Source organism: Ovis canadensis, chromosome 4 (genome assembly GCF_042477335.2).
Source record: "Ovis canadensis isolate MfBH-ARS-UI-01 breed Bighorn chromosome 4, ARS-UI_OviCan_v2, whole genome shotgun sequence".
NCBI lineage: Eukaryota > Metazoa > Chordata > Mammalia > Artiodactyla > Bovidae > Ovis > Ovis canadensis.
Genome location: NC_091248.1, coordinates 93924338 through 93950532, shown reverse-complemented (window position 1 = coordinate 93950532; position 26195 = coordinate 93924338). Strand labels below are relative to the sequence as shown.

Sequence of the window (26195 nt, the reverse complement as noted above, 5' to 3'; positions counted from 1 at the left end):
TTCAATAATAATAATAATAATAATAATAATAATAATAATATTAATAATAATGTAACTGCAGCATGTGCTGCAGTTGGGCCAGGGTACAGAAGACACTCTTCAAAAGCCCAAGCAATTGACATACATACATCGCTATGTATTAAACAGATAACTCTTGAGAACCTACTGTTTAGCACAGGGAACTCTACACAGTGCTCTGTGCTGACCTAAATGGAAAGGAAATCCAAAAAAGATTCGTATATGTATTCGTATAGCTGATTCAGCAGAAACTGATGCAATACTGTAAAGCAACTATACTCAAAAAAAAAAAAAAGCCAGCGCACGCAGCATATGAAACATGGAGGTATGTCAGGGATTGTATAATCTTAGTGTTTTAACGGGCTTCCCAAGTGGTGCAGTGGTAAAGAATCTACCTGCCAAAGCAGGAGATGCAAGGGACACGGATTCAATCCCTGAGTTTGGAAGATCCCCTGGAGTAGGAAATGGCAACCTACTCCAGTATTCTTGCCTGGAAAATTCCACAGACAGAGGGGCCTGGTGGGCTGTAGCCCAGAGTCACAAAGTCGGACACGACTGAGCTGAGCGACTGAACACAGTACAGCGCTCACAGCACAGTGTATAAATGGAGGAAAGCTATCAAGCGAAAGGAATCGTCTGAAAAATGAAAAGTGTAAAAGCGAAGAGAGGAGAAGTGGGTATGCGTATGGTGTGTCTGAGTGACAGGGGAAGGGAAAGGAGGGGATCCCAAAGAAAGCTACTCCATCAGATCTTCTGTCGTATTTAAAGCTTACAAAAGGGTTCCACATGGCAAACCATCCTTAATGCCTTAATGCAGCCCTGTGCTTTGACATTATTTCATCCCTGATTATCTAAATACCCTTCCATCTCAGCTATTCCTGGTCCCATTTGCCAGGGAGACTCCACTGGTCTGAGAAAGTACCAAACAAAGATGAAGCACCAGCTGAGCAATCAGGGCTAATCGAGCATGCGTGTGTGGGTGTGTGTGTATATGTGTGTGTGTGTGTGTGTGTGTGTGTGTGTAATCAGGGCTAACTGAGTGTGTATGTATGTGTGTGCATGTGAGGAATCAGGGCTAATCGAGTATGCTTGTGTGTGTGTGTGTGTGTGTGTTGGGGTGGGGTGGGGGTGGGGTGCCCTGCATTTTCTGCAATAACAGGTAGGGGAGCGAGGCAGAGACTTCAGAATCTGGTGTGGGAAGAGAAGGTGAGGTTCTCAGTCTGACCATGTTGCAGTTTCCAAAACATACATCACTATACACATTTTAAAATACGTATCACTTTTTCTAATAACTATGGGGCCTGCAAGAATTAGCTTCAAGCCAAGAAACTGTGCTAATGGCTTATCCTGAACCATTACCCACTTCTCATAGAGAATGCTAACTGCTGTCTAAAATAATGGGAGAGTCCTGAGGTGGTGAGGGTTGGGGACAGTAAGGAAAAAAGAACTCCCCTACCTCTCCGATTTTTTTTTTTTTTGTACTGCTACTGGGACTTGGTTGAAATCAAACTTGGTTAAAAGGTTAATAATAATTCATGTCCAGCTTACTATGACTCAATACCATCAAAGTCGCTAACTCAAAATAGTGTTTTCTGGCTTACAGGATCAGAGTCATTACACTGTATTGAAGACTTTATTGAATTTTACACTAAGCTTTAGCTGACTGAACAGGTCAAGCACCATGGCTCAGAGTTTTCTTTATTCTCAGAGAGTCATAAAGCCCTCTCCAGTTTGCCAGGCAACTAGCTAAGAAACCTGACTCAGCTCGGGGTCAGGGGAGCTGACCCCACAGGAAGGGTCACCTAGTTGTAAAGCCCCGCTCCCCAGCCCCCTTCACTCACGTGCACCAGCTGCTCCTGGGTGTCGAACTCTCGAGAACAGCCTTCCCAGTGGCAGTTTGTCTCGTAGATGACTTCAGGCTCCTGTTTGCTTTCATCTTTGTCCCCTTCCTCCTTCACCAGGGTTGTTCCTTCTGGCTGTTCCTGAAAGGCAGGGAAGGGAGAAACGAGGAGATAGAGGGGAACAAAAATCAGATACAATAGGAGGGCGGATAAGAAGAGAATGGAGAAACTTGATGTAGGCTTGTCTTCCTCTAGATGCAGTTTTTTTGGGGGAAATAAAATGGAGCCCAGGTCTAACAACTGTGTTTGTGAATTGAAGAAACCAGAGATGGAATCATTTTTGTGCTTTTTTTCTTTTTTTTTTTTTTCAGATTTACCCAATACACCTTCAGAGGTCATTAACTTGTGATTAAAGACAATGATCCAAACCAGAATATTGGGGATGGTGAGGCCAAACTTTGCTATCCTGAGTACCAAGGTGGAAAAAAAAACCCCAAAAAACTAAGATGTTATCTCTTAAGAAAAGCAATCAAACTGGGTCATGTAGTCTTTACCCAAAAGACTGGTCTTTCTCTTTCAGTTAAACTCTTTTCAGCATATTAATTTGTTTATTCTCATAGTCTGGAATTCAGGGAAAGGGTTTACTGCTAATTCTAATTCTGTTCTTCCTGCCATTGGAGGTTCTGAGAAGCACTCTGTGGATGTTTACAGGGATGATGTCTCCTTGGTTCAACTTCTGGTCTCCAAGGCTACACTCCCTGCCCAGGAGCCAGAGCATCTAAAACTTGGCAGCATAGTCTTTTCTAGGCTTCTAAGGCAGCTTTGCAGAAATGAAAAGACAAAGAATTTCCAGAATTCTGGGAGATGATTAGGTGTGTAAATTCAGGATCTGACCTGCAGTTAGATGGCAAAAGCTGTATACAAGTGTTTAGTTATAATTAGCAAAATGTAAGAGCAAACCCATGACACCCACTCATTCCATCCTTCAAGTGCTCCCTGAAAAGGAAATGTGGGTTTAAGTTTGGGCTAAAACAGCCTGACAATTTCAGGGTCCAGACTCTGTGCACATTCGGACTCTTGTCGTACCCTTATCTCAGGCATTGAATTAATATTCATTGAGCTCCGTATTGGGCACAGGGAACCTGAAAGATAGGGTGATGGGCATAATCTAAATATTTTTGAAGCTGAGGCTCAGGATCTCAGTAACAGCAGAGACTAAACTGAAACTTAAACTTGTACTTTCAGGACTTTGGGTAAAGAGCCAGAATTGAAGTAACCTTAGATTAGGTTAGCTGTGGCGGGATCCCTCCTGGCTCTGTAGGGTCTCCTGGCCAGTGGAAAGTGGCAAAATAAGAACAAGAAAGAACATGATCATTGTGGAGAATATCCTTGGTCTGCCCTGCTCAGGCTGAGAGCTAGGCACTCGTAATTCAGGCCCAAGATCAGAGCCAAGGCCTGAAGTGTGTTCACATCCCTGATCAACAACAAATGCATCCAACCACTTACTCTATGAACTCAAGTATCTACCTCACAGAGCTGCGTGCATTTTTGTGTGTTTGCTTCTGAGCTGGAGAAACAGAGTCAAACTCCAGACCTGGCCATCTGTCAAATGCGTGTATACTGCCAAGGCCAAGAACACACCAGACAAACCGAAGCTGTGAAAGACGCCAAGCTAGATGGGGCCTGAGCCAGACATCTCCCTCACCTGCTGGCCCCGTGGCCCTGGGCTGGGGAGGTCTTCATCTGGTTTGATCTTGGAGCGTTTGTTGTGCACCAGGTCCCCTGTACTGCTCACTGCAGACTCACTCGTGGGCTTGTTCTGCAGGTCACATTGGCAGGAACAGAGACAAAAATTAGATTCTGATCAACGAGCAGGACCACAGCCAAAACACACCACTCGAGACTAGCAGGCTTCTTTGGCACTAGAATGATGACAGATATGGCTCCTATTTCCAGGTAGCAGAGTTCAGAAATTGTGTTCACAGCTAGGATAATGAACTTATTTACAAACAGAAATTGCATTACAGAGGTAGAAAACAATCTGATGGTTACCAAGGGGACGGGGGTAGAGGGATAAATTGGGAGATTGGGATTGACATATAGACACTACTGTATATAAAATGGGCTTCCCAGGTTGTGATGTAAAGAAGCTGACTACCGATGCAGGAAACATAAGAGACACGGGTTCGATCCTTGGGTCAGGAAGATCCCCTGGAGGAGGGCACAGCAAACTACTCCAGTATGCTTGCCTGGAGAATCTCATGGACAGAGGAGCCTGGAGGGTTACAACCCATAGGGTTGCAAAGAGTTGGAACAAGTGAAACGACTTAGCATGCTCGCATGCATATATAAAATAGAACTAATAAGGGCCTACTGTACAGCACTGGGAACTCTACCCAGTACTCTGCAATGACTTATATGGGAAAAGAATCTAAAAGATATATGTAAATGGATTCACTTTGTTGTACACCTGAAACATTGTAAATAACTGTACTGAAATAAAAATTGAAAAAAAAAACCAACAAACTCAGGATATTCATGAGGCATTCATGAGGCGTCACCTTGTTTTTAATCATGAGTACCAACTCCTGGTGGCTTTTCAAAGCTAGTGGAAAACAGCTGGAATCCTGGGTTTAAACGAACTCCAACAGTCCAGAACACAGGGACTGCAGGACAGTGACCCATTCATGGGCTATATGTTTCTTTTATTTATTAAAATTAAAAAAAATTATTTATTTTATTCATTTTTAACTGAACTATAATTGCTTTACAGAATTTTGTAAATTTCTGTAAATTTCTGTCAAACATCAACAAGAATCAGCCATAGGTGCACCCATGTCCACGCCCTCTCGAACCTCACTCCTATCTCCCTCCCCACCCCACTCTTCTAGACTGTCACAGAGTCCCTGTTTGAGTTCCCTGAGTCATACAGCAAGTTCCCATTGGTGATCTATTTTACATATGGTTTTGTAAGTTTCTGTATTACTCTATCCATGGGATGTATGTTTATTGAATGGACAACAGACCACACAGGGTCCGAGGGAAGCCAGACCAAGTAGCTTTTCCACCAAGGATAAGATGACTAGTGGAAGAAGCTCTTGTTTCTTGAGGAGCACATACATGGCACAGTCACCAAATCTGAAGACAGAGGGCCCTGGGTTGGGTGGACAGGCTGCGGTGTGGAAGCTGTGAGAATACTATGGCCTGTGCGCATCCAAGGCTGATGTGGCCCCATGACTTTCCTCTATGGTTCCCAAGACAAACCAGGTCATCAAGATGTCTGTCTCACCTGTGAGGACTCGGAAGGGCCGGAGCTGACCTGGACGGGGTTCAGAACTGTAGGGATCCCAGGAATAGGCCTCTGGGTCGGGAAAGTTGGGGCGGGGTGGATGAGCGGAGGGCTGTGTCCAAAGGCTGAGCCTAAGCTCTGTTGTCGGCTTAGGATCTGCTGATGCATGTGGAGGGACACGGGCGCCGAAGGGTAGGTGAAGCTCAGGGCAGGGCTGCAGGCGGGAAATAGAGGGAAAACCATCATTCGCGTGGGATGCAGAGTCCAGCTCACCTCTATATTTAGTTTGTCCTCCCCAGGTTGCATCAGGGCTGCGTGTTCAAATTAAAAAGTAGAAACTATGATTGACCAACATCTCAAAACTTCCTAGAGAAAGGTGATGACTTAGAGGGGACATACATGGGCATGTGCACAGATACGCAGACCTAAGATTCTGCACAAGTGAAGCAAAAGGTATCAGCTCAATACCAGCTATTTATTGCAATAACAAACTTTATATAACAAAGAGAATGGGTGACTACATGCTTTATAGGACTTTTATTGGCTCCTCATCCTGTAAGTCCCCACGCAGGGAGCAATTCTTTTCATCTCGGCTCACCCTGCACACTTTCATATGTCTCCAGATCTTATTACAAGAGGAAAGAAAATCAATTGGTTAAATGTGTTTTGAACACCATGCTTGTCATATCACTCATTTGTTTGTAAAGATGGAAAGCTTGGTTCATCTAGAATGCCACCTAAAGAATTTCCATCAGTGCCGTCTGGTTACAGAAGCTGATGGATTAACCTCTCCCAGCTGAAATCAGTGATCAATGAGCTTCGATGGAGCAATATTCCAATGGGAAAGCATCGCTCCCTCTTCCAGCTAAAGAGCACTCAATGTCTATTAACGTCCATTATACATGCTAATGCCTGTCACCACTTCATTAGGCCCAAGCATTTCCCAGGTTACCGGAAGTTCTGAGGAAGCCCCACTATGACCTAAAGATTTCTGGACTAGCAGGCACTGCCAGATTGTTTTCTGCACCAGCATAGTTTAGGAATCCAGTCCTCTTAAGAGAATGAAGTGCTCTTGAGGAATTTGCCAATGACTTAAAAAAAAGCATGAAACACTGTAATTGCATTTGTGAAAATTTCTTCCTTAAAAAAAAAAAAAACTCAGTGGGAAAATATATACAGACATAGATCTTTCTCCATCCTACTGTGTAAGATCCAAAAAGAATCAAGGTTTCTTGCAAAGTCAAAGGTAGAATTCATGAAAATTTTCCAATCTGGTGGGTTAATTACTATTGCTGTTAAGAGCATTAACTGAGAATATAATAATTACAATAACAAAATTCAAACCATTTCAACAACTTTAAGTAATAATGCTGAAGATATACTCACTTCATTAATGTGACTCCACATTTTGCCCATTTGACTACAATCCATAAAAGGCAATTTCAATGGGATTACATTACTATTATTCTTACAGAGAACCTTGCATTACAATAGCTCGCCCATTTAAGACTGAATATCATTAAGAATACCCTAGGAGAATTTCACAGGGCTTGGAAGAACCCTCCTTTCATTCTGTATTGTGTTTCTTTAATAAAGGAGAGCAGAAACCTGGTGAAAACAGTCATTGTTCACAGTAAGTTAGGCAGAAATCAGTAATAATATTTCGCTTTTGCAGCGCTATAGTTTCTGCCAGTATTTCCGAAAGCAACCATGAATGATTACAGCAAGACTTAGCGAAGGTAGCTGTGCAGATGATTGATAGGGCATTAATCAAAAGATGCATATCTGCCTCAGAATTTGTTCACAAGCTTTCTTCTAATAGCTGATTTCATGTTCACTGAGCTCTATGCCAGTTTGTCCAATTTATTTTTCGGTGTACAAGCCATTCATCAAAAAACACAATGATTTAACCCTCCCTTCCCCCTCTTTCTTTTGGTGAATGGGTATTCCTCAGTGTAACTACCTCATTCTGTTCATTAAAAAAAACAAAGAAAAACTAAAAGATCCCATTACCTATATAGTTACAATGTGATATGGACTCTGCCCAAAACTCCATGCACCTCTTCTGAGTTTCAAGAGCCTGAATGATCAGGTAGGCTTAGTAAGGGGGCTCCTTGGGTCATGTACACCTCAATATTGGAGAGCTCAAAAAGTTAGGACCCAATTAATAATCAAGACTGTTAGAGGTAGTCTTTCCTGCCTTTCACAAGGCAGGAAATGCCCCCAGTTGTGTATATAACGCAATTTTCAACTGCTAATAGCCAGATAGGATAGGTCCATTTTAAAAAAGCTGTAGAAGAAAAAGGCAGGGCCAGCATTGGTGCTGCAGCGCCCTGTCCCCAGGTACGATGTCTTTGACCTCAGCAGATGTACGAAGGACTGCAAGATCTTTCAACCCATGTGGGTTTTTTCCCTTCTGGGGCTGCATTTTCACTGTTCAAACCAAGGGACAGGAATAAACACTGGCCAAAATCCATGTCAACTCTTAGATTCCAAGGGATATAAGAACATACAGAAGGGGACGACGAATTTTATTTTTTTTGAAATTTTAAATTTATCTTTTGGTGGTACCTAGAGGCATGTACGGAGAAGGTGATGGCACCCCACTCCAGTACTCTTGCCTGGAAAATCCCATGGATGGAGGAGCCTGGTAGGCTGCAGTCCATGGGGTCACTACAAATTGGACACGACTAAGCAACTTCACTTTCACTTTTCACTTTCATGCATTGGAGAAGGAAATGGCAACCCACTCCGGTGTTCTTGCCTGGAGAATCCCAGGTACGGGGGAGCCTGGTGGGCTGCCGTCTCTGGGGTCGCACAGAGTCAGACACGACTGAAGCGACTTAGCAGCAGCAACAGCCAAATGTTAGGTTTGGGGGAGCTGGGCCCTGGCCTGTCTTGTTCTTCACTAACCCCTGGTGCCCGGAACACTGCCAGGAACAGGGCAGCCCCTCAAGATGAGTTGATGAGTGACAGAACCACTCTCTCAAGGTATGAGTTGCCGTTGCAACACATCACCACAAGTTTAGTTGTTTAAAAACAAAATATACTTGCTGTCTTGAGAAATACAAGATGCAATCAAGATTGCTGGAAGAAATATCAACCACCTCAGATACGCAGATGATACCACACTAACGGCAGGAAGTGAAGAGGAACTAAAGAGCCTCTTGATGGGGGTGAAAGAGGAGAGTGAAAAAGCTGGCTTAACATTCAACACTGAAAAAACTAAGATCATGGCAACTGGTCCCATCACTTCATGGCAAATAAATGGGGAAAAAGGGAGTCACAGATTTTCTTTCGTTGGGCTCCAAAATAACTGTGGACAGTGACTGCAGCCATGAAATTAAAAGACACTTGCTCCTTGGAAGGAGAGCTATGACAAACTTAGACAGGATATTAAGAAGCAGAGACATCACTTTGCCAACAAAGGTCTGTATAGTCCAAGTCATGGTTTTTCCAGTAGTCATGTATGGATGTGAGAGTTGGACCATACGGAAGGCTGAGCACCAAAGAATTGATGCTTTTGAATTGTGGTGCAGAGAAGACTCTTGAAAGTGCCTTGGACTGCAAGGAGATCAAACCAGTCAATCCTAAAAGAAATCAACCCTGAATATTCATTGGAAGGACTGATGCTGAAGCTGAAGCTCCAATACTTTGGTCACATGATGTGAAGAGCCAACTCACTGGAAAGGATCCTAATGTTGGGACTAAAAAGCCTCTTGATGAAAGTGAAAGAGGAGAGTGAAAAAGTTGGCTTAAAGCTCTACATTCAGAAAACAAAGATCATGGCATCTGGTCCCATCATTTCATGGGAAATAGATGGGGAAACAGTGGAAGCAGTGTCAGACTTTATTTTGGGGGGCTACAAAATCACAGAAGATGGTGACTGCAGCCATGAAATTAAAAGATGCTTACTCCTTGGAGGGAAAGTTATGACCAACCTAGATAGCATATTCAAAAGCAGAGACATTACTTTGCCAACAAAGGTCCGTCTAGTCAAGGCTATGGTTTTTCCAATGGTCATGTATGGATGTGAGAGTTGGACTGTGAAGAAAGCTGAGTGCCAAAGAACTGATGCTTTTGAACTGTGGTGTTGGAGAAGACTCTTGAGAGTCCCTTGGACTGCAAGGAGATCCAACTAGTCCATTCTAAAGGAGATCAGCCCTGGGTGTTCTTTGGAAGGAATGATGCTAAAGCTGAAACTCCAGTACTTTGGCCACCTCTTCACATGCAAAGAGTTGACTCATTGGAAAAGACTCTGATGCTGGGAGGGATTGGGGGCAGGAGGAGAAGGGGACGACAGAGGATGAGATGGCTGGATGGCATCACCGACTCGATGGATGTGAGTTTGAGTGAACTCCGGGAGATAGTGATGGACAGGGAGGCCTGGCGTGCTGCGATTCATGGGGTCGCAAAGAGTCGGACACGACTGAGCGACTGAAATGAACTGAATGCTGGGAAAGACTGAAGGAAAAAGGAGAAAAGAGCGGCAGAAGACGTGATGATCAGGTAGCATTACCGACTCAATGGATATTAATCTAAGCAAACTCTGGGAGACAGTGAAAGATGGGGGAGCTTGGCGTGCTGCAGTCCATGGGGTCACAAAGAGTCAGTCAGACACGACTTAGGGACCAAACAACAACGCTGCCCTCTTATAGCTCCAGAGGTCAGAATCCTCAAATGGGGAGGCAGTACTGCATTCCTCTGGAGTCTCTGGGCACCTGGCCTCTTCCTGCTTCTAGAGATTGCCTGCATCCTCAGCTCGTGGCCCCACTTCACTCCAACCTCCTGTGACTCCCTCTAACTCTGACACCATCCCACCTCTCTCTTACAAGGACCGCTGTGGTTATATTGGGCCACCTACATGGTACGGAATCATCTCCTCTTCCTAAAATGTTTAACTGAATCACAGCCACATAATTCCTTTTGCTGTGTAAGATAATACACTTACAGATTCCAGGGAGTAAGATGTGGCATTTATGGGGGGGCATTATTCTGCCCATCCCCCTCAGAACAGTCACTTCAAAAAAAAGCAATTTGACAACATTTATCAAACAGTGCAAAGCTAGTAACTAGATCTGTGTGTCTCTGCGGAACTTCAGTAGCCGAGGACAAGCTGCTGATTACAGAGGTTGAAATTGTCTTTGAAAAGTAAAGTTCAGTGGTAAAACAATCTGTCTGCAATGCAGGAGATGCCCAGGAAACCCAGGTTAGATTTATAGGTTGGGAGGATCCCCTGGAAGAAGAAATGGCAACCCACTCCAGTATTCTTGAAAATCCCACAGACAGAGTATCTTAGCAGGCTACAGTTCATGGGGTCGCAGAAGAGGTGGACACAACTTACCGACTAAATAACGACAACAAATTCTATTTTTAGAAACCCTGAAAATAAATCTTCCTAAACAGTTCATACTTTGTTCCATAATTTCCTAGAAATATGAAGTACTGACATTGTTGAAATGTTTTATACATTGCTCTGTCTTATTTCAAGAAGGACAGAGTCCTTGGTCCACCTGAGCTATATGACCCCAAAGCCTTTACATTTCTGCTCACCCTGCTCTTTCCAATGGATCACTTGAAGAGCAATTAAGTTTATGTTCTGAATTTTAAATTTTCTTCACTCAACATTTGGTAAGAGTAATTTAAAAATTTATAATATCATTCACTTCTTTTCTAAATGACTACATGAAAGATGGGATAATTAAAAGCATGCAAACATTTTTATAAGAATGTGACTTACAACTGTTAATTTATATTCAGTCAATAAAATCTGTAGAAAGTGTCAGACGGCCTAGATCCTCCCAATGAATGCTCTAACATAGTCACAGTCCTTCTGAGATAACAACCCAAAAGTAAGTGCTATGGAGGAAAAGAAAGTGTCAAGGTCATAAAGTCTGAGGAGTACAGCCCCAGGATCCCCTGGAATTGTTAGTGTGCATTTCAAAAGTCCCACCCCAGGTATGGTTTGTGGCAATATTTGCAGGAGCTTCCAGAGAGACACTCTGAGAAACACTTTTCTAGGACAACAATTAGAATATTTTGTAATAACCGTTTTGGGATAAAGAATCTGAAAACAAATGAATATATATATACATATGCATAACTGAATCACTATACTGCACACCTGTAACTAACACACATTATACATCAACTATACTCCAGCAAAATTTTTAAAAAATTAGAAAAGGAAAAAAAAGTTAGAATAAACTAATTAATATTAATTTGCCCTGTAGTTTTCTGAAGATAAGGAATTGAGAAAAATGTGAATTTTTGATACCTTATCATAGTGTGTGTGGTGTCTTCATCCACCAAACATAATTTCTACCCATTAAAACTGGTTCTGGAAGATCTTGTTTTATATAATACCTGAGAGGAAGCATGCATGCCACTGTAGGCAGTGACTCGAGGACAGAATTCTAAATCATGATAACTACTGACTCAGTTTCCCTTTAAGTCTTTGCTCTGAGCTGAGCTAAAAGTTCAGTTCTTTTAACTGAACTAAAAGAACTAACCAACTGAGCTAAAAGTTTTAACTCTGCTCTGAATTAAAAGCGATCAGCAATTATTGTCTCAGTGGGAACCACTATTTTCCAAAAAATTAACATTAAAATTCCTAAAGTCTGAATCGTTAAGAAAGTTTGGATGCATTTATTCTCCATCACAAATCAGAAGTAATGTTTTGTCAATATTCTTCCACAAAGTGGGGTCCAATTTTGCAAACTGGATCTTCTCTTAATATCACAGTAAATAGCCCAGAAATCTCTCCCTTATCTGGAACTCTTCTGCCTCAGAGTTTCAACAGCTGTGGCCAATCTGGTTGAAATCTGGGGTGTAAGTAGAAAGAAAGGATGTTAAGCAACTAAAATATATATTAATGTATATAAATGAATAACTGAATCAATTTGCTATACAATAGTAATTAACACAACACTATAAATCAACTCGGAGAAGGCAATGGCACCCCACTCCAGTACTCTTGCCTGGAAAATCCCATGGATGGAGGAGCATGGTAGGCTGCGGTCCATTGCGTTGCGAAGAGTCAGACATGACTGAGTGCCTTCATTTTCACTTTTCACTTTCATGCACTGGAGAAGGAAATAGCAACCCACTCCAGTGTTCTTGCCTGAAGAATCCCAGGGACGGGGGAGCCTGGTGGGCTGCTGTCTATGGGGTCACACAGAGTCGGACACGACTGAAGCGACTTAGCAGCATAAATCAACTATACTTCAATTTAAAAATTTTTTAATAAATACCATAAAATCCATTCCCTTATTCACTAATTCAATAAGTTTTAGCTGAGTACTTTTTACAGACCCCCTTTTATATAGCCAAAGAATAAAATAATTACTTGTAACTGGAAAGTTACATATTAATTATAATTGATATATATATAACTTTGAAATCCAAACACATGCTTGACTTTCACAAAAAATATTTTTCTTTTCACACCAAGGAAGCGATGTGAGTCAACATTTGTACAGAACTCCTCTGATCTATCTGTAAATTGATAATAAATTATAGAAATAACATATAAGTGGGAGACACTAAAAGTTCATATTGTAGAAGATCATTTGTTAAGATGTATCCAACCCTACTATACATACAAGTATTTCAAAGTCATTAATATTCAAGTCAAATATATTAAAACTGGTTAAAATAGTATGCAAGTTTAGGACTGACATGTACATATTGCTATATTTAAAACAAATAACCAACAAGGACCTACTATAAAACAAATAAGTAAATAAATAATTTTTAAAATTATAATAATAAAATAGCATATGAGACAAATCCATAATGTATTTTAGAAACACTTCAAGAATTCTACATATAGTGGAGGATGAAAAAATTAAGATCATGGCATCCAGTCCCATCACTTCAGGGCAAATAGATGGGGAAACAATGGAAACAGTGACAGACTTTATTTTGGGGGGCTCCAAAATCACTGCAGATGGTGACTGCAGCCATGAAATTAAAAGGTACTTGCTCCTTGGAAGAAAAGCTATGACCAACCTAGACAGCATATTAAAAAGCAAAGACATTATTTGCTGACAAAGGTCTGTCTAGTCAGAGCTATGGTTTTTCCAGTAGTCATGTTTGGATGTGGGAGTTGGACTATAAAGAAAGCTGAGTGCCAAAGAATTGATGCTTTTGAACTGTGGTGTTGGAGAAGACTCTTAAGAGGCCCTTGGACTGCAAGGAGATCAAATCTGTCAATCCTGAAGGAAATCTGTCCTGAATATTCATTGGAAGGACTGATGTTGAAGCTGAAGCTCCAATAATTTGGCCACCTGATACGAAGAACTGACTAATTGAAAAAGACCCTGATGCTGGGAAAGACTGAAGATGGGAGGAGAAGGGGACGACAGAGGGTGAGGCAGTTGGATAGCATCACCAACTCTATGGACATTTGAGCAGGCTCCAGGAGTTGGTGATGGACAGGGAAGTCTGGCATGCTGCAGTCCACGGGGTTGCAAAGAGCCAGATAAAACTGAGTGACTGAACTGAACTGAAGAGGATAGGGATGGGCTGGATAAATTAATAATAGTACAATGAACAAAGCTGAGTGGCTCAGATGGTAAAGAATCTGCCTGCAATGCAGGAAACTCAGGTTCGATCTCTGGGTCGGGACAATCCCTGGAGAAGGGAATGGCAACTCACGCCAGTATTCTTGTCTGGAGAATTCCATGGGCAGAGGAGCCTGGTGGGCTACAGTCCATGAGGTCACAAAGAGTTGGACACAACTGAGTGATTAACACACATTAGGGGACGAGTTCTGCTGTAGTCTTTTATACTAGTAGAGTAAATAGAGCTGATCACAATATTTAAAAGACCTGTTTCTAGGTAAAAGTGAATTTTAAAAACTTGGAATTATAAGAAAGATGGCAAGAGGTCGGATCACCCAGCCATGTCATGCTTACAGGTCAAAGTTTCTATCTTACTGTTTAATGACTTGAGTCCACATGGCATCTACCCATTCCCTAAAAAAAATACATAGGTTTTCCTTAGAGCTGCATGGAACATCTCCTTCCATTGAGTCTCCATACCACAGGTCCTCTGTGTTAATGTGGGATCAGGGTGTAGGGTGTTGCCCAGGACAGAGTGATTAATACTCCACGCATTTTATCTACACTGGCTTCAACAGAAAGGCTCATCATCAGTTTCCAGGTTCATCTCTAGAAGCCCTCCCTGACCTGGAGAACTCAGCATGGAGCCGGGCTGCCCTGAGGTTGATGTGAGAACCACTGCGGAATCCTGACGCCGGTGGTCACAGGAGAGCCCGAGTCACAGAGGCACCCTCTCTTGCCCAAAGTGAGGAGGAATGATGAATATGTGGCAACTATTCGCAAAGAGTCAGACACGACTGAGCGACTGAACTGAACTGAACTGATAGATTCTTAGGAAATATTTTTAAAGTAAAATCAATGCTAGCAACCTATACACACATTTTTTTTCTACTGCCCTATTTGGTCAGTTCTGTTCAGATATGAAATTTTAAACGATACTTAGAAGAAACTCATGTGATGCTTTTATAATGCATTTCTTCAGGTTGGGCACTGGGATTAAGAAACTTCATGCTGTAGTCTAAACGTCCATTGACAGAGGAATGGATAAAGATGTGGTATATATACACAATGGAATATTCCTCAGCCATAAGAGAATGAAATAATGCCATTTGTGGCAACATAGATGGACCTAGAGACGATCGTGGTAAGTGAAGTAAGACAGAGAAAGACAAATATCATATGATATCTTTTAAATGTGGAATCTAAAAACACACAAATGAACTTATTTACAAAAAGAAACAGACTCATAGACATGGAAAACAAAGTTATGGTTACCAAAGGGGAAAGCAGGGCTGGAAGGAATAAATTAGAAGGCTTGGGATTAATATATGCACACTACTCAGACTGGTTCCAAATAGGAAAAGGAGTATGTCAAGGCTGTATATTGTCACCCTGCTTGTTTAACTTCTATGCAGAGTACATAATGAGAAACGCTGGACTGGAAGAAACACAAGCTGGAATCAAGACTGCTGGGAGAAATATCAATAACCTCAGATACGCAGATGACACCACCCTTATGGCAGAAAGTGAAGAGGAACTAAAATGCCTCTTGATGAAAGTGAAAGAGGAGAGTGAAAAAGTTGGCTTAAAACTCAACATTCAGAAAACGAAGATCATGGCATCCGGTCCCATCACTTCATGGGAAATAGATGGAGAAATAGTGGAAACAGTGGCAGACTTTTATTTTTCTGGGCTCCAAAATCACTGCAGATGGTGATTGCAGCCATGAAATTAAAAGACGCTTACTCCTTGGAAGAAAAGTTATGACTAACCTAGATAGTATATTCAAAAGCAGAGACATTACTTTGCCAACTAAGGTCCGTCTAGTCAAGGCTATGGTTTTTCCTGTGGTCATGTATGGATGTGAGAGTTGGACTGTGAAGAAGGCTGAGTGCTGAAGAATTGATGCTTTTGAACTGTGGTGTTGGAGAAGACTCTTGAGAGTCCCTTGGACTGCAAGGAGATCCAACCAGTCCTTTCTGAAGGAGATCAACCCTGGGATTTCTTTGGAAGGAATGATGCTAAAGCTGAAACTCCCGTACTTTGGCCACCCCATGCGAAGAGATGACTCATTGGAAAAGACTTTGATGCTAGGAGGGATTGGGGGCAGGAGGAGAAGGGGACGACCGAGGATGAGATGGCTGGATGGCATCACTGACTCGATGGACGTGAGTCTGAGTGAACTCCGGGAGTTGGTGATGGACAGGGAGGCCTGGCGTGCTGTGATTCATGGGGTCGCAAAGAGTTGGACACGACTGAGCGACTGAACTGAACTGAACTATATATAAAATGGATAAACAGCAAGTACTTAATATGTAGCACAGTGACCTATACTCAATATCTTATAATAATCCATAATGGAATAATATCTGAAAAAGAATACATATGCACACGTGCACGCACACCCACACACCCACACACCCACACACCCACACACACACCCACACACCCACACACACACACACACACACACACACATCTATGTAACTGAATCAGTTTGGTGTATACTTGAAACTAACATGGTAAATTAACTTCATTTACCATGAAGTTAATGGTAAATAGTCACAAAGAGTCAGACATGACTGAGCACAAGCACAACAACAACAACCCAAATCATGTACCTGGCCAGTCATGCAGACATAGTTAGAAAAACATCATCGATGTTTTAAAAGCATCACCAGACATGATTATATTCCTATTATAAATAGCATTTCCTACCAATCCCTTTAGTCATGTGTCCCACCGGAGGATTTTTAAGAGAGAAAGAAGGGAAACAAAAGGAGATCCACAGTGAGACCTGGCAGGTTTAGCCAAGTAAGTGGCTAAGTGCCTTTGATTCAGTCCACAAACTTCCCTGAGCTCCCTGGTCTCTAAAACAACACACCCTCCCTGGGGCCCAAGCCTTGCTATAGGCCTTGGATCAACAGTCCACAACTATACACCACCTGGCCCTGCCCACCTCCAACCTTGTGCTTTGCCTCATCTGCTTCCTAGGTTGCTGGTAGTCTCCAAACATCCTCACTTTGTATCTGATTGGAAGCCTTTCTCTTCCATGAGTTCCATGAGGACAGGGATCATGTCTCTTATTCATCTATGCAGCCCTCATGCCCAGCACAGTGACCAGCACACAGCTGAAATTGCAGTAAAATATTTGGGGAATAAGTGAGTAGTAGATTAAATGAAGTACTACCTAAAACCAATGGTCACATCTGGGAATAAATGCAAAGTATCCTTTTTAGTCAGGATTTATTATTTTCATTGATTCTGGGGGAAGAGAACGTTGTCTCATAATTTTTAAAAGATGCAATCAGAATTTTAAGGACTTTGGTTATTTGGCTCTGGATTCATTCATCTATTCTCCAGTGTTTCCCACCCAACTCATTTCGAGTTGTTTCTCAGACACAAATGAGTTGACTCATAGCAGGTAACAATGCAGTGTCAAGCTGCACTGGTTCCTACTCTGCTCCGGAAATGGCACTGGAGCTGCCAACTGCATCCTTACTCCAGAGCCTCCAGCAGGGCTGATGCTTCCGTCCTCTGGTCACCAGGCAGAGCTGGGCAGTACTAGCCACAGAAAACACACACTCATTTGTGAGGCCGCACTTCTGGGCACTCAGCTCTCATTTTCACCGAGATATCTGTCCTAGCTGAGCCAGACCTGAAATTGCTAAGGATGTGAAGCCTTCTTCATTTTTGCCATTAAATCCAAAGTGAGAAAGCTTTAACTGGTGAGTTAGAAATGAATGGATTACTCACTTCTTCATTTCATTTAGGTTTCCTAGAAAATGAAAGATGAGAGTCAGTTGGAACAATCTTTCCTCTATTTCTAGGGGAAGGTATTAGCAGAGGTCAAACTATTTCTAATTTAACACTATTAACTGGATAAAAACTGGCCTTTACCATTCAGAGGATACAGACTGTATTGGATAAATGTGACTCATCAAGTCTTAGATGGCATTTCTCAGGGTGATGGTGAGTTTAAATCTTTTTGAGACAATATTTCACAACATCCTTTCCAAGTGCATAGAGTTATTTTTTAAATGATTGTCTTAGAAATGTCTTAATAAGTCAGACATAATCAGGAACCATTTCTTAACATGTAGATGGGTTTTTATGAATAAATATGTGGTCTATATGGAATTTTTATAGCAGTCTAAATTATTAAGTAGATACATCAACATAAGAATCAAATGGGCTTCCCAGGTGGCACCACTGTAAAGAAACTGACTGCCAATCCAGGAGACATAAGAGAAGTGAGTTTGATCCCTGGGTGGGGAAGATCCCTTGGAGAAGGGCATGGCAACCCACTCCAGTATTCTTGCCTGCAAAATCCCATGGACAGAGGAGCCTGGTAGGCTGTGGTCCATGGGGTCGCAAAGAGTCAGACACAACTAAAGCGACTTAGCAGGCACACGTGCAAAAACCATATACAAACTGAAGATGGGCATTTGCTTTTGTAGCCCTTTATTTTGTATTCATCCCTCTGCATTTCTATACATCTATCAACTTATGGATACATTACTATATTCATACAGACTATAACTTTCTGACAACAAAAATCATTCATCCACCACAGAGAAAGTTCCTTTTAATAAGGAGGGTGATTAGAATTCTAATGGCTCATTAAAGAGCTCCTTCATTTATTCACTCCAGAAATATCTGTGGAGTGCTGTCAAGGTGACAGGGCGCAGATGTAACGGTGTGGGGAGAGTGGCCTTGAACAAGGTATCACAGTCCTATACCTTCTGGCCTTTGTGTCCCAGTGGAGGAAGACATATAGCAAACTACCAGATGAGCAAGTCAACAGGGGAATTTTAAACAGAGGTCCATGTATTGTCAGCCTCTTGGAGAAGAGCACTGGAACAGGAACGTGCATGTGAAGGACACTTTTTAGAAAACTGAACGTGTGTCTTCACACATTGAAACATATCTTTAGAAACTGAACTGACACCATTACTATATGCACTGTCCACATGAGAAGATTAGAAAACACGCACAAGTCAAATGTAAAAGTCAAATGTGTCTGGTGCAAATTAAAAAGCAAACGATCGGACGGCTGGTCCTCTCACAAAGACCCTCTGCGCTTATGCGTGAAACAAGAGTAACACTACGCTTTCCAAAACTGCCATGAGATGAAATCGGTAAGAGCATCTCACACCAACCATGCCCCTGGGTACAAAGCAGAGATGAGCTGCATTGTAAATTCACCTTTGCTTCTGCATCTTTCCCTCTTGAGAAAGTTACCCTGTGTGTATCTCTTCATGCAGCTTCCCTCCCTGTCATCCACCAGTCCTCCCACTTACTGAGGAGTCCTCCAGTCAGTCTTCAGATTTCGCCAAGTGAAACTTGGAACAGGGCTAGAGAAGCACTAATGTTATTCCAGCTAAAAGCCTGGCAGGTGGTGCCGATCGTAATTCTTCTAATAAATGTATTATTATGGCAAGGCGACCTCATCTTGGGTTATCTGTATTACTTTATATGCATCTAAAGCTATGCCTTATCTTAACACACAGTGGCTGTGTATTGAAGAACGAGAAGTCCGGCTGCAAGAGTGAAGAGGGACTGGTGAAGAGCCAAAGGCAAGGGTGACCTGAGAGCCTGATGGCCCTAGCCATTTGACTGCAAACAGGTTTCTTGGGAACTGAATTAGGGTCTCTGCTTCCAGCTCCAATGAGAATAACCAGGTCCATTGTAGCTCCTTGGTGGCAGGGGACAACGACCATTCCAAGTCAGGAGACTGGCAGTTTCTTAAGGACTGATACTAAATTATCTAGAGAAGGGAAGGAGATTAAGAAGCTGGTGAAGATGCTAGGGTACAAATTAAAGACGGCATCACGACCATCTGGCACCATTTTCTCATCTAAATCCTTTAGAGGCCTTATAAAGTCACAGTAGCTGGACAGAGAGCACAAGGGAAGAAAAACAAAGACGAAATAAAAATTCAAATGAAGAAATGAAGAAACAAATATCACTCCTGTGAATTTCACTGTGTGCCCCATTGCTATGAGTTCTAGGCAAGCCACATAATAATGACATGATTTCAGCAGACTGAGATATGGTCAGTGGCAATCTATGATCCCAGGGAAACTTGCCAGGAGTGCAGAGCAGCCAGGCCATGGTTGGAGATGAGCACACTCCTCAGAGCCAGACTGGGGTGATTACAGCATAGCATGGCCAGGCCCTGGTGGCTCATCTTCTGGACAGATCATCAAGGCTGGTTCTCCTGAGGTTCTGCCCTTGGGTAGCGGTCTACATCCAGGTACTGACCATCCACACCAGCTTTAATAAAAGTTACCCCTTTCCCCTATAGTGGGAATCTTGTCTGTAGTTTACAAATGTGAAGGCGGAACTTCTGAGCCAGTAGGCGAGTATGGTTTGGACAGCTGGTTCTGCCTGACTTTAAAGCGAATCTTAAGACTACATCAGCTAATACTGAAACTACCCCAGGACCCCTCTGTAGGTACCAATTGCTATCATGTTGTTGTTGTTATTCAGTCACTGAATCAAGTCAGACTCTTTGCAACCCCTGGACTGCAGCACTTCCCTGTCAGGCTTCCTTGTCCTTCACCATTTCCCAGAGTTTGCTCAAACTCACATCCATAGAAGTCAGTGATGCTATCCAACCATCTCACTCTCTGTCTCCCCCTTCTCCTCCTGCCTTCAATCTTTCCCAGCATCAAGGTCTTTTCCAGTGAGTCGTCTCTTCACATCAGGTGACTGAAATATTGCAGCTTCAGCTTCAGCATCAATCCTTCCAATGAATATTCCGGGGTTGATTTCCTTTCGGATTGACTGGTTTGGTCTCTGTGCTGTTCAAGAGACTCTCAGGAGTCTTCTCCAGCACCACAAGTCTATCATGCAAACAGGGTTATTTATTCTGTTCCATGTTTCCATACTTTCTTGACTGTATTAAAAGAACAGATGCAGCAGAAAAATGACATCATATCAAAATGGAGATTTATAATATTTGAACACTTGATGCTGAAGCTGAAATTCCAATACTTTGGTCACCTGATGCAAAGAACTGACTCAATGGAAAAGACCCTGATGCTGGGAAAGATTGAAGGCAGGAGAAGGGGACAACAGATGATGAGATGGTTCGATGGCATCACCGACTCGACGGACGAGTTGCAGCAAGCTCTGGAAGTTGGTGATGAATAGGGAAGCCTGGTAATGCTGCAGTCCATGGGGTGGCAAAGAGTCAGACACAACAGCAACCAAACTGAACTGAATGTGCCTGCCGAAGGAGACTGCTGATAACTGAACTAGCAAAGAATTAAAACTGTAATGGAAACTTACAGAAAAAAATAACGGTATTCATCATTTCCAGTATATATTGTATGTGACTACCGCCAACATTTTTCTGGACTGTTAGAGTTTTCCTAATATGTATATCCATCATGGAAGTTGCATCAATTCCTTTAGACTAAAATCCCTGCTGTCAGGGTTTTCTTTTTTTCTTTTTTTTTTGAAGTTTGAAAGAGATTTATTTAAAAACAGAACGACAAAAAAAAGCGCCTTGGTATTCCGTTTGGGAATTGTTGGGTTTTCCAACGATCAACAGTCACTGGAAAGTTAAAACACCTCCCCTAAGGCCCAGAGGTACAAAACGACGGTCTCCACAGGCTCATGGTAAGAAGGACACGATGTGCAAACCCGAGGTTGACAGAGACCCACCCCCTCCACGCAGGCAGCCTATGGGGCTCCAGACCTCCCGGAAATCACCACCAAGATTCACTACCGAAGAGTGGATGCAAAAGCCATCCGGCAAAAGTTCTGCTGTCAGGACTTTCCTGGTGGTCCAGTGGCTAAGACTCTGAGCTCCCAATGCAGGGGGCACAGGTTCAATCACTGTTTGGGGAACTAAGATCCCGCACGCCGCTCAATATGGTCAACAAAATCCACCCTGCTGTCCCTTTTTCTTTCTTCCTCTCAAAACACACCTTTACCCTGTGAGTCAAGACTCACATCTGGTCTTTTGATTTCTGTCCTGTCTTTGCAATTGTCCCCAAACCAGGTGTGAAGTCGGTTTTTCCTCTCGGGAACTATAACTAGTAAGGGGAAAAAAGATCCCCATTCTCACTGTCTCTATGGAGTGGATTTCTTCATTCCCAAAGAACTACTATTTCTCTTTACGGGCTGCTAACTAACATCTGCAAATAAGTCTTTTCGGCACAATAATTGGCTCTGGAACCCACTGTAGTGAAATTTAACCTGGATCCCCATCTCAGGTCAATCCCAGTGTCCTGCTGTAATTCTACCTTGTAGGCAGTCCGTACCGCAAACATAGGTGCAGGCAAGCAGTGATGTTTTATTAAAGAAACGTATCATGGATTTAGGGAAAATACATACCTGATTGCACTTGCAGATAAGTGGCCATAGGAGCCACTTGCTGAAGAGCTGCTGCGGGAATTATTGAGAATTGTGACCAGGGAGTTGGGAGATGTTCTTATCATGGTCTGAAGGTCAAAGCTGTGATCGGACAGTGGCGATATGGACAGTGTACGTTTTCGGCTCGGCCGGGCTGACAGCCTAGGGCTGGGGAATCTGGTGCCTGTTATATAAACAAAACAGAATCTGATTACCTGTGGCTGGATTTGGTACCTGTTATCTATTCCTATTACCCCTCATGGAAGAACTGGAGGATAAGAAGCCAGCGACCAGTGGTGACAAGTACCTTTCTCTTCCCGCTTGTGATCTACTGGCTACAATTGAGGAAATTAGGGAGAAATATTCATCTTCCAGGGACTTACCTCAGGGGAGCTTTGTTTATTAATGTGCAGGCAAAATGATAAATTGCTAAACAAAAGGGAAAGACTTTTATGTGTTATCCCTCTCATTTCCACTGATTTATGAATCTGACGGCTGCTTAGATATTCTCATCATTAATTCACCACAAGCGACAAAGACAGTGGTTCCCACAGTCACATCGCACCCATCCTCCCCACTCCCAACACGCATGGCTTTAAAGCAATCAGCCAAAGGGGAAAAATGAATTAAAGTACCCTAAGATAAAAAAAATCCAGCTTAGTTATGCCTTCATTTCCCCATGATTTCTGTAGCTATCTGATCACAGACTATTTATGGCTTTACTGAAAAAACTGATAAATACATTATCCTAAATTAATGGTTCTCGATGGAGGGGTGGGAATAGATTTTGCCCCCAGGGGACATGTGACAACATCTGGAGATATTTGGGTTATCACAACTCAGGGGGTGCTTGAAAGATCAAGAGGGTAGGGAAGTTACTGCACACCCGGGGATATGCAGGGCAGGCCCCCATCATGAAGATTCATCTAGTCCTAGCAGTGCCCAAACTGAAGGACCCTGCCTTAAATTCCCCATATCTAACAGCCTAAGTCCCAAGAAACATTTAAAAGCTTGGGACTATGGTTTGTTTACCCATTTTCCAAGGGCAGGTTGGGAGGGACCCTCTAAGCATTATAATAAGATAACATGAGTCAATTTTAATTCTCTGGTTATTAGATCAATCAATCAATCAATCAATTAATTCTATGCATTTATTAGAGTTTTGAGACTTCAAGAAGATTCCACTGATGAAGTTCTGTTCTAGAGGTTAGTAAGTCACACTGAAATGCCTGCCAACTTAACACAATGCTTGTTACACAAATAGTTAAAAATTAAATGCCCATTTGCCTGCAATTTGGTAGAGATCTAGATTTCAGAGCATAACTATAAATGTGGCCCACAGGCCCACTCCTGCCTTTTCTAAGGTCACATTTACATTACAGAGTGAGCAAACTAAGTTTAATGACAGAATGAGAATATAATCCTACTAGGTAAGAGGCAAATCACATATAATTACTTTTGAGAAAGAATGGAGGGTTTCTGTTTCAAAGAATGGGTACATCTGCTTACAGGGACATGGCAACTTGGGGTACACAGAAAACAGTAGTAGAGGGTAAGACTTCTTTATAGAAAAATGTCTGGGTACCTGGTCTATAGAAAACTAATTGGGAATATTTTCTTCATCAGAGGTGAACTTTGACACAAGAAAACAATCCAAAATGATTTAAGATAATTTAACGAAATGCAATAGATGACTATGAAAGACTTACAGATATTATTATAGAGATAAATAGGCATACTTTATAGCTAATAAAAAACAAATCATAAACTGGAACTTAGTACCATCCATGAATATAAAACTGGTAAACCAATTTGAATGACAAATGTGGTCCCTACTCAAATCCTTCTTTCAGGCACATTGAAAATTGAATTTCTTCATTTAGAAGTTTCATGACCCACATGATTCAGGCCATGTGAGTACAAAAATAGCAGTCCCACTGTGTTCACAGCAGTTAATTGCCTAAACCAGCATCTTTTATTATGACATCAGCTTTACACATAAATGTTTCATATTTACTCACTATGAGAGGATAATCCCATTCAAGAAGTTTTCCAGTGAGGAAATGCATGCCACTTCCAAAGGACTCCAAGGACAAACCAGACTTCTGGTCAACTTCAATATCATCCTTGACAGTAACCATTCTCAATGAGACTCAATGATCCCTCGCAGAGTTAGAAGTAGCAGGACATTCCAGACAGAGCTGATGCCCTGATTTAAATCACTAACTAGATGAGGGGGTCATCTGATGCTTGCTATGAAACACTGGGGCTTATAACCTCTCACATCATCTGAAGACAGAGCCCAAGGCCTTTCATGGAAGCTCGTGGTTCCCTAAGGCCTGGTTAGTCCATCTCCTCTGTTTTCCTCTCCAAGATGGGCACTTAGTTAAGTCAGTTTCCACCATATAAACAGTGTGGTTTTCAGGAGCATTTAGGATTTCTCTAGGATATTCCCTATAGGGATTACTTGCTCTCCTATCTTTAAAAGTCACTAGAATCCCAAAAGGTGGAATTAGAGCCATAAAACAGGCTTGTTCATTCTAATGCCCAACATAGGAATACTCTAACCTGAAGCTGGCTGAAACCCTGGTACGCCCACTGTTGGCACATTTAAAAGTCAGGTGCTCATCTGAGCCCAGATTATTGCTGCTTTTCTGCCAACCGATGAGTCCTGAAGATTTGTTACAGTGGAGTGAATGACCCACTCGATCCCAGGCTGGCTCTGCTTTCACTACTGTAGAGCCAATGTAGAAATTTAACCTCATTTCGCTTCTCCCTTGAAAAAAATCTCATAGGTTTTATATTTAATACATAAGAACAGGGGCCCTCTCTGGAAATCCAGTGACCAAGACTCCACGCTCCCAATGCAAGGGGCCTGGGTTTGATTCCCTGTCAGGGAACTAGATCCCACATACTGCAACTAAGAGCTTGCATGAGGCAACTAAAGATCATGCATGATACAACTTAAAAAGAAAAAAATCCCACATGCCATGATGCAACTAAGATTCAGCACAGCCACTTAAATAAATAAAATGATTAAAAAAAAATAAAACAGAAGAATATTCTCTTTATGTCCTGTTAAGCTAAATGCTACTTCAACTACTTCAGAGGGCAGGGATATAGTACTTTTTAAATGCTTTCCAACCCTTTATTATGCTCTTCCCAACCCCCTAGCAACCAAGCAAAGAAAGTCATCAGCGTTTAGGACAGTGATTTGGGATCCCCTGTTGAAAGGAACAGCTAAACTACAAGGTAAGGGTTTCAAAACAGCTGAAAGAGAAGTGGCCCGGGTCTCTACTGTTTCCTCCTAAATATAAGCCTGAGCAGTCTCATTGTTCTAACACTGATTTCCCTCTCTGGCTTTCTGTTAATTGTTTTGTTTCTCTATTCTAATGAAAGATTCTGACAAAGAAAAAGGAGGTTTCTTTTTATGTGATGAATAATAGGATATCTAAATTCCTACTTAATGACAATCAATTTACCATATACTCTGGCAAATTAAAATGCCTTTAATTAGTTTTTACTAAGTAAAAGGGTAGCTTCATCCTTTATTTAGATAAAAACCGCCATTGCCTGACTAAACACATTCTCATCAAATAGAGAAGGTAATATGGGTTGACCTTCCAAGGAGTCTCTCTTATTTTAATTCTTTATTTGCAGATTTTTAAATAACTGATTTGCATAATAACACTCAACTTTTTTTTTTTTTTCAACAACCCCTAATTGAAACGTGGTCATGATGAATCTGCAATGGAAACTCTTTCTTCTACAAAGCAGAACCACAAAATCCCTGTGGAAGATGTCACATATTTCTTTCACTTTGGGTGTGGTAATGAACTCCCCAACAGAAACCCACCCAAGCAGTGTTCCTGTGTAACCCAGCTAAGTTACTAAGGGGACCAGAGCGTAGGGTTTACACTGTGTGGGCCAATCATCTTCTGTCTATTGTAAATCTGAGAGCTGAACTGTTAACCACTGCTAGAGAGTGGACCAAGGTCCACTCATCATCACAGAAGAATCTAAACAGCCTCTAGATAGAGAAGCACAAATTAATCACTGCTACTAGAAGAAACAAGCAAAATCTTTAGCATATGTCCTCCTCAAACTCAT

At 42.1% G+C, this 26195-nt stretch overlaps 1 protein-coding gene across 1 annotated transcript in view; it reads right to left on the bottom strand.

Annotated features, from left to right (window-relative positions):
* GLI3 (GLI family zinc finger 3) overlaps positions 1-26195 on the bottom strand; it is a 312480-nt gene that overhangs the window by 72589 nt on the left and 213696 nt on the right. Inside the window, exons 7-10 of the mRNA XM_069588234.1 lie at positions 22068-22269; positions 5149-5362; positions 3565-3678; positions 1860-2000 (exon numbers count right to left, since the gene is read on the bottom strand). Coding sequence (XP_069444335.1) covers positions 1860-2000; positions 3565-3678; positions 5149-5362; positions 22068-22269 — 671 coding nt within the window. The remainder of the gene's footprint in view (positions 1-1859; positions 2001-3564; positions 3679-5148; positions 5363-22067; positions 22270-26195) is intronic.